General features: G+C 48.2%; 1 protein-coding gene across 9 annotated transcripts in view; it reads left to right on the forward strand.

Annotated features, from left to right (window-relative positions):
* Nucleotides 1–12,450, forward strand: part of LOC130360585 (malate synthase-like) — an 87,813-nt gene that overhangs the window by 31,209 nt on the left and 44,154 nt on the right. For all 9 annotated transcript variants that reach the window (XR_008890740.1, XM_056563150.1, XM_056563120.1 and 6 more), the window contains 4 exons: nt 331–459; nt 7,605–7,823; nt 8,021–8,111; nt 8,212–8,288. Coding sequence is in view for 8 of the 9 variants with exons in the window: in XM_056563120.1 (XP_056419095.1) it covers nt 331–459; nt 7,605–7,823; nt 8,021–8,111; nt 8,212–8,288 (516 nt within the window). In the remaining variant the exon portion in view is untranslated. The remainder of the gene's footprint in view (nt 1–330; nt 460–7,604; nt 7,824–8,020; nt 8,112–8,211; nt 8,289–12,450) is intronic.

A 12,450-nucleotide genomic window follows, 5' to 3' on the forward strand; every position in this document is an offset into this window, starting at 1 on the left:
CCTTTAAATCTTAAAGCAGTGAGGCAGAGGCTGTGGCAGGAGAAGCACCAGGTGAGTGATGGACTGGGGCTCACATGCAGCCACGTCCCGCGATGCGAGTCCCAGCCTCGCCAGCAGCAGCAGGTAGGGAGACCATGTGCTCACGGCCAGCATGTGCGGCCGGAGCGCATAACGTAACATTGTGATTGTGCTACAAGATGTTCTTGTATATCTTCTAAACATGTATCTTTTACAGAGACCAATGTAACTATACAGTAAATGAAAGTGGTATAAATGCTCTAAATTATAATACAGAAAATTATAATATGGATAATACAAACTGTATTCTAGGAAATGTATAATGTGGAACTAAGTGACGCTCCATTTGGCCTGGAAGAAGAGTTCAATGCACTTCTCACTCCTGATGCCATTCATTTTCTAGCTCAGCTCACTTCTACATTTAATAATAAAGTTGACAAGGTGAGCAATTTTGCCTATGTTACTACCACATATGTATTCATATATCTCTATCTTTCTATCTATTTATATCTTTCTATCTATCTATCTAAATTGTAGATAAATGCAGCACACCAAAAGAGTCCAATAAAGTGCGGTTTATTCCATGGTGCAGAGATGGACTCTTTTGGTGTGCTGCATTTATCAATAATTTATCAAGTCTGGATTGCCCTGCCACGATCCTATACCTGCGTGTACCCGCCTAAGCTTTTCCTTTGAAGGATGTGCTGCTTCTATCTTCTATATCTATCTATCTATTTATTTATCAATCTATCTAAAACTCAATGCATGTGTGTATATGTGTGTATGTATATATGTTCCAGCATCACTTATAAACGGCTGGAAATACTTAGATGAAACTTGGTACACATTACTTATATGTCAACTAAAAATATTTGATAAGTAAATTAACCCTAACCTCCCCCCCATTTGTGGGTTCAGGGTTTTTGTCTAAAGTCTAATGCATGTCTATTGGACTTCTAGTACCTTACTCCACAAGCTTCACTCAGCATTTGGTGAGTATGTTGGTCCAGCTTGCAAGCCATGTCCCTTCTGCAAGCCCACCCCCTCTTTTCAGCCCATTTTTTTTGTTTTGCCTCAAGGCTGAAAACACAATTTTGCCCAATACACCCATATTACAGGTCCTTCAACCACAATCTCTTCATTAAGGACAGGATATGAGGTTGAGATATGAGGACAGGAAATAAAGACAGGATATGAGGTCAGATATGAGATTGGTTTATGAATCCAATGGTGTTGTACAGGCACCTTTACCTATTTTCCCATGGATTTCAGTGTGCATTTTTATGAGATGTTTGGAGCTTGCACATACATAATTTCTATAACCAAATAAAAAAATCTATGTGGTTCCATACTTCTCCTTGCCTGCCAACACAGTGGATATCAAAGATGTAGCTATATAGAGGAAAGATATTGAAATATTGGGGAGCGGAGTTTAAAGTGCCGCTGGTCTTCACCAGAGCCCGCCGCAAGGCAGGATGGACACCCAGGTCGCTACCCCTGACATAGCTCGACCACACAGGTAACTGGGCAAGGCGTGGTACCGAAGGAGGAAGCTGTAGATTAGTCAATGTAGCAGAAGGTCAAGGCAGGCGGCAAAGGTTCGTAGTCAAAAAACGTAGCTGGAAGGTCTGGATACACGGGTATAGCAAAACAGGCAATAGGGAACGCTTTCTCTCAGGAAATAGGCACTGAAGATCCGGCAGGGAAGTGTGGGAGGTGCAACAACTTATAATGTGGTGTCAGGTGTATTCACTGATTATGGGCGCACTGGTCCTTTAAATTTCAGAGCTCCGGCACGAGCGCCCTAAGGGACAGGGAGCTGATAGAGAGAGTTGCAGGAGCGGGACGTGGTGAGTAACGGGACGGGATTCGCATGCGGGCACGTCCCGCGATGCGAATCCCGGCCCCGCCGGTGGTCGGGGACAGAGGGACGCTGCGCTCATGGCCGGTGCTTGTGTAGCAGTACCCCTTCCCCCTTTGGTCTCCACCTCCTTTTACGGCTCAAGAACCTTATGAGAAGATCCTGATCAAGGATGTCATCCTGTGGTTCCCAAGACCTCTTCTCTGGTCCGAACCCCTCCCAATCTACAAGAAAGAAACGTTTTCCTCTGATGAGTTTGGAGTCCAGAATTTCCTTGACAGAATATACATCAGAGGTACCAGAGCTGGGAGTAGGAAAAATTTCCTTTTTAGAGAAGCGGTTATAGATGACGGGTTTCAAGAGGGAGACGTGAAAAGAATTTGGGATCCAAAGGGAGGAAGGCAGATGAAGAGAATAAGCCACTGGATTTAGGCGTTTCTTGACTTTGAAAGGACCTAAATAGCGTGGACCCAGTTTATAAAAGGGTACTTTGAAGCGGATAAATTTAGATGACAGCCACACTTTGTCCCCGGGTGAGTATTCGGGAGGACGCCTTTTCTTGTCCGCTTGAGATTTCATACGGGTCATGGAACGAAGAAGTGGAAGTGAGAGACGAGTCTTCTTCCAGATGGAGGTGAAGTTCCGTACAAGTTCATCAGCCATATGGACACCGAAGGGAGAAGACAAGGGTAAAGGTGGACGAGGATGAAGTCCATAAACTACAAAGAAGGGTGAAGTTCATGTGGATTCTTTATCCCTATGGTTGTAGATCGGCCCATTCGTCTTGGCGGGCAGAAACAAAGTGGCAAAGGTAATCTCCTAAGACCTGATTCACCCTCTCAATTTGACCATTAGATTGGGGATGATAGGCAGAGGAGAAATCCAACTTAACATGTCAGCAGAGTGCCCTCCAGAATTTGGAAATGAACTGGACTCCCCGGTCAGAGACAATATCTGTTGGTAATCCATGGAGACAGAAGATATGGGAAAGGAACAGTTTAGCTAGTTGAGGTGCAGATGGTAAACCAGGCAAGGGCACAAAATGAGCCATTTTAGAAAATCGGTCCACAACAACCCAGATGACCGTATTGCCGCTAGAAGAAGTAAGGTCTGTAATGAAGTCCATTGCAATGTTAGTCCAGGGCAGGTCAGGGACAGGTAAAGGGTGTAGAAGACCAGCAGGCTTGGCACGTGGTGTTTTGTCCCGGGCACAGACTGAGCAGACACAAACAAAGTCTATGACATCCCGTTTCAGAGTGGGTCACCAATACTGTCGGGATATTAGTTGCAAGGATTTACGGATACCGGCGTAACCAGCCAACAGAGAGGAATGACCCCATTTCAAGATTTGGAAATTCAGACAAGGAGATACATAAGTCTACCCAGGGGGCAGATGCTGAATACTTGCTGGTGCTGCGTAAATAAGACGATCAGGAAGAACAATATGTTGAAGATGGGATTCCGGGTCTTGTACTTCAGAAGATCTTGATAGAGCGTCAGCCCAAAGATTTTTCTCTGCTGGACGTAAATGAATGAAAAAGTTAAACCTGGAGAAGAACAGGGACCAGCGAGTCTGTTGAGGGTTGAGACAATGGGTAGACTGAAGATAGAGAAAGTTCTTGTGATCCGTATAGATGGTTATTGGATGCACTGAGCCCTCTAAGAGATGTCGCCATTCTTCCAAGGCCAACTTAATAGCCAGGGGCTCACGATCTCCTATAGTATAATTTCTCTCCGCTGGAGAGAAAGTCTTAGAGAAAAATCTTGACCTTGGAAGATCTTTGTGTCAAGACTGCTCCTGCACCAACTGAAGATGCATTTACCTCTAAAGTAAATGGCTTGTCCGGATCAAGTCTTGACAACACCGGAGCAAAAGCGAAAGCAGACTTTAAGTGCTTGAAGGCTTCTTCGGCCTCTGGAGTCCAGACCTTCGAATTGGCAGTTTTTTTGGTAAGAGCTACGATGGGGGCAACCAAGGGGGAATAGTGGGGAATAAACTGCCGGTAATAATTGGCAAAGCCATGAAAGCGCTGAATCGCTTTCAGACCAGAAGGTTGAGGCCACTCCAGTACAGCGGATTATTTGTTAGGATCCATTTGTAGTCCTTGACTGGTAACAATATACCCCAGAAACGGAAGACAGTTTTTTTTCAAGAGAGAGTTGGTTATCTCAGAGACGTTGTAAAACTTGACGGAGATGGAGACGATGAGTGTGGAGTATGGGGCGAATAGATGAGAATGTCATCCAAATAGACAACGACACAGGAGTAGAGAAGGTCCCGGAAAATGTAATTGACAAACTCCTGGAAGACTGCTGGAGCATTACATAGTCCGAATGGCATTACAAGGTACTCAAAATGTCCATCTCAAAATGTCCGTAAACGCAGTCTTCCACTCGTCCCCTTCTCTTATATGAATCAAGTTATAGGCACCACGAAGATCCAGTTTGAAGAGAATCCTGTCACCTTGCAGACGATCAAACAACTCCGAGATTAAAGGAAGGGTATAATGGTTTTTTACTCTCATTTTATTCAGTCCTCGGTAGTCGATGCAAGGACGCAACAACCCATCTTTTTTTTCCACAATGAAGAACCGGGCTCCCACAGGAGAAGAGGATTTCCTGATGAATCCCTTCTGAAGGTTCTCCTGGATGTAAGTTGACATGGCCTGGGTTTCCTGGAGGAACAAAGGTAAACCGGGCAGAGTACTAGACGAAGATTTCAACTTGGTCACACGTATATGAATACAGTGGTTGTTGCAGTACGGGCCCCAGCGAATGAAACTGTGGAGCATGGAGTTGTAACCACGGCAGGCCAAGCAAGAGAGGAGAAGTACAATGTGGGAGAACGTAGAAAGACAAGTTCTCCCTATGGGAGATTTCGACTTGCATAGACAATGGTTCTGTGCGACATAGCACGGTACAGTCCCTGTCTTTGTCCATAGACCATAGAGATGTACAGTGGTTTTAAGAGGCGGGACACTGGTAGATGATACCTATGCACCAAGGAGGCATCAATAAAGTTTCCCACTGAGCCAGAGTCCAGGAAAGCCAGAATGGAGATGATCTCTTTAGAAGGAAAAAAGAGCTGGACCGTCAAATTTAAGCGTGGATGTCACGATTCGGCTTACGGGTTGTGGATCCGCTGTGTCAGCGAGGGATTGGCGTGGACCGTGCTAGTGGACCGGTTCTAAGAGGCTACTGGTTTTCACCAGAGCCCGCCGCAAAGCGGGATGGTCTTGCTGCGGCAGTAGCAACCAGGTCGTATCCACTAGCAACGGCTCAACCTCACTGACTGCTGAGAAGGCGTGGGACAGAAGGACAAGGCAGAGGCAAGGTCAGACGTAGCAGAAGGTCGGGGGCAGGCGGCAAGGTTCGTAGTCAGGATGGATAGCAGAAGTTCAGGTACACAGGCTATGGACACACTAAACGCTTTCACTGGCACAAGGCAACAAGATCCGGCAAGGGAGTGCATGGGAGGAGATCAGATATAGCCAGGGAGCAGGTGGAAGCCAATTAAGCTAATTGGGCCAGGCACCAATCATTGGTGCACTGGCCCTTTAAGTGTCAGAGAGCTGGCGCGCGCGCGCCCTAGAGAGCGGAGCCGCGCGCGCCAGCACATGACAGCAGGGGACCGGGACGGGTAAGTGACCTGGGATGCGATTCGCGAGCGGGCGCGTCCCGCTGTGCGAATCGCATCCCCGACGGCCATGACAGTGCAGCGCTCCCGGTCAGCGGGACTGACCGGGGAGCTGCAGGGAGAAAGACGCCGTGAGCGCTCCGGGGAGGAGCGGGGACCCGGAGCGCTAGGCGTAACAGTGGAGAGGTGCAATTCACACCTAGGGAGGCCTCTCCCACGAACTATAGGTGCGAGCGTTTCCCTATGACTGTGGACTGGTGCCAGACGAGGAAAGCGCCGAGGTTGTGCAGATTCCCTTTCTTGTTGTAGTTCCTCTTGTTACTCAGAGAAACGGATATCAATCCGGGATGCCAATTGTATAAGTTATTTCAAGTTAGATGGCAATTCCTGGGCAGCGAGGACATCCTTAATTTGACTTGATAATACCCTCTTGAAAGTAGTGCAGAGAGCTTCCTTATTCCAATACAACTCTGACGCCAGGTTCTGGGACCAGATGGTATACTCGCCCACAGTGGAGTTGCCCTGAGAAAGACTCAGCAAAGCCGTCTCAGCGGAGGAAGCTCGAGCAGGTTCTTCGAAGACAATGCAAAATTCCATCAGGAATGCCTGGAGATTGGTAGTGATAGCATCACTGCGATCCCACAGCGGAGTTGCCCAGGCCAAGGCCCTACCAGATAGGAGACTGATGACGAAGGCCACCTTTGCTCGTTCCGTGGAGAACTGGTCCGCCATGAGTTCAATGTGCCTGGAGCACTGGGTCACGAAAACACAACAGGACTTGGGATCCACCTCAAACTTCTCTGGAAGCGATAAATGGAGTTTGGTTCCGGAGGAGACTGCAGCAGCGGGAGACTGTACTGGAGCTGGAGGAGGCTGTGGCGGTTGCTGCTGAGCTGATAGCAACCGCTGCATCATGGCGGATAGCTGGTTCAGCTGCTGTGCCTGCTGGGCCAACTGCTGTGACTGAAGCACCACGATAGAAGCAAGATCCGTGTTGTCAGGCAGAGGAACCCCAGTGGGATCCATGGCCGGATCTTACTGTAACGGAGCTGGATGTGGATCCTCTACCTGTGTAGCTGATGACTCAGACCGTATAGGGGAGCGGAGTCTAGGTGCCGCTGGTCCTCACCAGAGCCCGCCGCAAGGCAGGATGGGCTTGCTGCAGCACGCGACACCCAGGTCGCTACCCCTGACACGGCTCGACCGCACTGGTTACTGGGCAAGGCGAGGTACCGAAGGAGGAAGCTGTAGTGTAGTCAATGTAGCAGAAGGTCAAGGCAGGCGGCAAAGGTTCGTAGTCAAAAAAAGTAGCAGGAAGGTCTGGATACACGGGGATGGCAAAACAGGCAATACGCTTTCTCTCAGGTAATAGGCACTGAAGATCCGGCAGGGAAGTGTGGGAGGTGCAACAACTTATAATGTGGTGTCAGGTGTATTCACCGATTATGGGGGCACTGGCCCTTTAAATTTCAGAGCTCTGGCGCGCGCGCCCTAAGGGAAGGGGACACGTGCGCCGGAGCTGAGAGAGAGAGCTGCAGGAGTGGGATGTGGTGAGTGACGGGCGGGGATTCGCATGCGGGCGCGTCCCGCGATGCGAATCCCGGCCCCGCCATTGGTCGGGGACAGAGGACACTGCGCCCATGGCTGGTGCTTGCGGCCGGAGCGCAGTGTGCAACAGTCCTGGAAGCACATGGTAGGTGACCAGCCTACTATAGATACTGGAATAATGTAATGAATCCCGGCACTCACTTATCTTCAAGCAATGTAGATTTATTCACGCAAGACGCGTTTTGGCGGTAAGCCTTTTTCAATTGCAGATATGTCTGCAATTGAAAAAGGCTTACCGCCGAAATGCGTCTTGCATGAATAAATCTACATTGCTTGAAGATAAGTGAGTGCCGGGATTCATTACATTATTCCTATTATTTCTATCCTTGTGCACCACGCTAGTCCAAGTGCCGCCCTATATTTTGAACTGTTATTACTATAGATACTGTACTGGGCCTGGGTCCCTAGGAGCTTCAGGTTTTGCATCTGGTTACAAAGCAAAAAACTTTGTAAATGTAAATTTTTGTTAAATGTTTACAGATTTTGTGGAATCGAGCTGCACGAAAAGTTGAGCTTGACTTAACTAATAGTTATCCTAATTTTCCACTGGACACTGCACATATAAGAAATGACACAAAGTGGAGAGTAGCAGCTGTTCCCCGCAGACTTCAGAACAGACATGTGGATATAGGAGATACAGCACCATACCAAACGGAACGATTCCATAGAGCATTAATGTCCTCTGCTGAAGGAATACAGGTAAAAATAACAACTTTTGCCATGAAACAGTGGCTTCTGGACCTCCAAAGAGGTGTCATCTATATTACATGGAATACTTACATTTTTACCTTATTTTTTTATTGTATTTTTATTAAAGTTAAAGAATAAAATCACTGACAGTAGTTCTGTACTGCTGTAAAATATGTTCCACTTGTAAGTCGCTTTTGGCCATTTAGGTGGATTTTGATGACGGTAACTGTCCAACATTCTACAATCAGATCAAAGGGATTTTTAATGTCTGCCAAGTTGTTCATAACAAGATACCAGGTAATGAAGATGAAATGTATACCAGATTGCTGCAGGAAAATGAATCCAGATGATTATGAAGGGTTATTTAGATTTGCAATGTTTTACTTTTTATCTGCAGGTTTACCTCCAGTCTCTGAGGCTCCTGTGTTAATGCTCAGACCAAGGGCTTGGAATATGGTAGAGCACAATATGTTGGTAATATATCACAGTCTTTATTCTCAGTATAACCTCTGATGTTTTCTGTCCAATTCATTACCTTGGGTGTGATGATGCTGATATCTATTGTTAGCTGCAGTGCATGATAATGAACCGAATGAACAGCTTGTGAGTGGGGATACTTGTCCTTAGCATAAAAAGACTTAAAATATTTTCTTTAGAAGAAGACAAACTAAATATTTATATATATATATATATATATATATATATATATATACATATATATATATATATATATATATATATATATATTGTTTTAAGTATTGCTATGTAATACTGAAATTCAAAGGTAAGAACATAGCAGTGATGCACACTTTTCTCAACTGTGACACATCATTACGTTTACTTTTTTGTTATGTGGCTCTTGCGCTCACACACACACATACAGTAATTGCATCGAAATACATGTTACTGGCCATATGTCACCTCTGCAGGGTTCATTGTAGGCAGGGCCGGATTAAGAGCATCATGGGCCTGGTGCTGAAGATTGTGATTGGCCTTTTTATCAAAGTATATACATGTTCCCCTCACATATAATGCCCCATGTCCTGCCCCCTCAGGGGGCATTATATGTGAGGGGCACAGGACAGGGGGCATTATAAGTAAGGGGCAAATGTCAGGGGGGCATTATAGGTGCATTATATGGGCACATGACAGGGGGGGCCTCACATATAATGCCTTCTGACATGTGCCCCTCACAAATAATGCCCCCTGTTCTGTGCCCATCACATATAATACCCCCTGTCCTGTGCCCCTCACATATAATGCCCCCCTGTCCAGTGCCCCTCACATATAATGCCACCCTGTTATGTGCCCCTCACTTATAATTTGCCCTTTTCTGTGTATTCACACCGCCACCCTCCCCCAAGTTTTAATAATTCCCCTGTACCATACGGCGCCCGAGCACCTCTCTCCAGCTGTCACATTTCTCACACGCTGCTCCGTTCTTGCAGTGTGAGAGCTGCGGGGAGGTGATCTCCAGACACCAGCGCAATGATGTGACGTCATCGTGTCGGCCTGCCGTGGATGGCATCTCCGCGGCTCACACTGGAAGAATGCAGCAGCATGTGAGAAATGTGAGGGAATGGTGGAGCAGGACAGCTGACAGCTCCCGCTCCACCATGCTATAGTACAGGAGGGGGCAACAATCTCAGGGGGCAATTGCCCCATTGCCCCTCCCTGGATCTGCCACTGGCAGCACGGAGGTGATAGAGCAGGGGTCTCAAACTCAAATGATCTGGGGGCCACTGGAGGTAGCAGCTGGGTGAGGCTGGGTCGCATGTGCCCCTTACATATAATGCCCCCATCATGCGCCCCTTACGTATAATGCCCCCATCATGCGCCCCTCATCATCCATCAGCAACACCCCCCACCAGAAGTAGCACCACCATCATCTACCAGCAACCCCCACCCCCCATTCCCCCTTCCCCTGTGTGGTAATAGCATGAGCTTATGGATGATGGGGGTGCTACTTCTGGGGGGGAGCATTCGGCAGGCAGCAGTTTCCCCACATTAGCAAGGTAGCGGTTTCCCCACATTAGGAAGGTAGCGGTTTCCCCATATTAGGTAGGTAGCATGTTCCCCACATTAGGTAGTAGCAGTTTCCCTACATTAGGTAGTAGCAGTTTCCCCACATTAGGTAGTAGCACTTTTCCCACATTAGGTAGTAGCAGGTTCCCCACATTAGGTAGTAGCAGGTTCCCCACATTAGGTAGTAGCAGGCTCCCCACATTAGGTAGTAGCAGGCTCCCCACATTAGGTAGAAGCAGGTTCCCCACATTAGGTAGTAGCAGGTTCCCCACATTAGGTAGTAGCAGGTTCCCCACATTAGGTAGTAGCAGGCTCCCCACATTAGGTAGTAGCAGGCTCCCCACATTAGGTAGTAGCAGGTTCCCCACATTAGGTAGTAGCAGGTTCCCAACATTAGGTAGTAGCAGGTTCCCCACATTAGGTAGTAGCAGGCTCCCCACATTAGGTAGTAGCAGGTTCCCCACATTAGGTAGTAGAAGGTTCCCCACATTAGGTAGTGGCAGGTTCCCCACATTAGGTAGTGGCAGGTTCCCCACATTAGATAGGAGCAGGTTCCCCACATTAGGTAGGAGCAGGTTCCCCACATTAGGAAGGTCCAGGCTCCCCACATTAGGTAGTAGCAGGTTCCCCACATTAGTTGGTAGCAGGTTCCCCACATTAGTTGGTAACAGGTTCCCCACATTAGGTAGTAGCAGGTTCCCCACATTAGGTAGTAGCAGTGTCCCCACATTAGGTAGTAGCAGGTTCCCCACGTTAGGTAGTAGCAGGCTCCCCACATTAGGTAGTAGCAGGCTCCTCACATTAGGTAGTAGCAGGTTCCCCACATTAGGTAGTAGCAGGCTCCCCACATTAGGTAGTAGCAGGCTCCCCACATTAGGTAGTAATGTCGTCCCCCCACATATATACACATATTAGGTAGTTCCCCACATTAGGTAGTAGCAGTTTCCCTACATTAGGTAGTAGCAGTTTCCCCACATTAGGTAGTAGCACTTTTCCCACATTAGGTAGTAGCAGGTTCCCCACATTAGGTAGTAGCAGGTTCCCCACATTAGGTAGTAGCAGGCTCCCCACATTAGGTAGTAGCAGGCTCGCCACATTAGGTAGAAGCAGGTTCCCCACATTAGGTAGTAGCAGGTTCCCCACATTAGGTAGTAGCAGGTTCCCCACATTAGGTAGTAGCAGGCTCCCCACATTAGGTAGTAGCAGGCTCCCCACATTAGGTAGTAGCAGGTTCCCCACATTAGGTAGTAGCAGGTTCCCAACATTTTGTAGTAGCAGGTTCCCCACATTAGGTAGTAGCAGGCTCCCCACATTAGGTAGTAGCAGGTTCCCCACATTAGGTACTAGAAGGTTCCCCACATTAGGTAGTGGCAGGTTCCCCACATTAGGTAGTGGCAGGTTCCCCACATTAGATAGGAGCAGGTTCCCCACATTAGGTAGGAGCAGGTTCCCCACATTAGGTAGGAGCAGGCTCCCCACATTAGGTAGTAGCAGGTTCCCCACATTAGTTGGTAGCAGGTTCCCCACATTAGTTGGTAACAGGTTCCCCACATTAGGTAGTAGCAGGTTCCCCACATTAGGTAGTAGCAGTGTCCCCACATTAGGTAGTAGCAGGTTCCCCACGTTAGGTAGTAGCAGGCTCCCCACATTAGGTAGTAGCAGGCTCCCCACATTAGGTAGTAGCAGGTTCCCCACATTAGGTAGTAGCAGGCTCCCCACATTAGGTAGTAGCAGGCTCCCCACATTAGGTAGTAATGTCGTCCCCCCACATATATACACACAAACGTACACACAAAGACACAGACACACACACAGACAGACAGACAGACATACACACACACACACACACAGGCAGACATACACAGACAGACACACACACACATAGACACACTTACCTGTCATGCGCTGCGCTTCTCCTCTCCGCCGGCGGCCTGACAAGTGACGTCACTGACGTCTTGCGCGGGTATGCGGAGGGACGTCACATGCGCGACATCCCTCATCAGACTCAGGCCGGCCAACCGGAGACGCGGAGGAGGGCGGGGTAAGTGAAGTCTTCCGGCATTTAGCGCTGCTCGCCTGAAGCATGGTTAAATGCCTGAAGAAGTTACCTGCCCGGCGCCCGGAACTGCATGTCCCGGGCGTCGGGCAATACAAATTTCACATACCGCAAACTTTCGTTCCGGGAGTTTGAGGCTTTATTGTTGCGGGCGCCGGTCAGTCTGTGCGGGCTGCTGGGCCTATTTTAACGCAGGGGCCTGGAGCTGATGCTCCATCCGCCCCTACGTTAATCCGGCCCTGATTGTAGGGGAGATGTAGATTTTATGAGAGCTTAGGTTGCTCTTTGTTAGGGCTTCTATAATCTAGTCAATAGAGGAGAATCCAGAGCAGGGAAAGACCCTCCTATGAGGTTTTTGAGTGATACAACCTCTTTAAAACAGCACTATTGACTGTAATGCCCCAACGGCTTGGACATGCTCTGCTACCCAACCAGTTTGACTTTGGGTCGACAAAGTCAAAGTAACCTCTAGGTTTTCATTCTTTATCACACTACAGGATGTGGAAGCTGACCTTAGTTGCTAGAGAGTCCCAGGTTGCTACCCCAAGAGTGGTC

The sequence above is a fragment of the Hyla sarda genome, chromosome 1, assembly GCF_029499605.1.
Source record: "Hyla sarda isolate aHylSar1 chromosome 1, aHylSar1.hap1, whole genome shotgun sequence".
NCBI lineage: Eukaryota > Metazoa > Chordata > Amphibia > Anura > Hylidae > Hyla > Hyla sarda.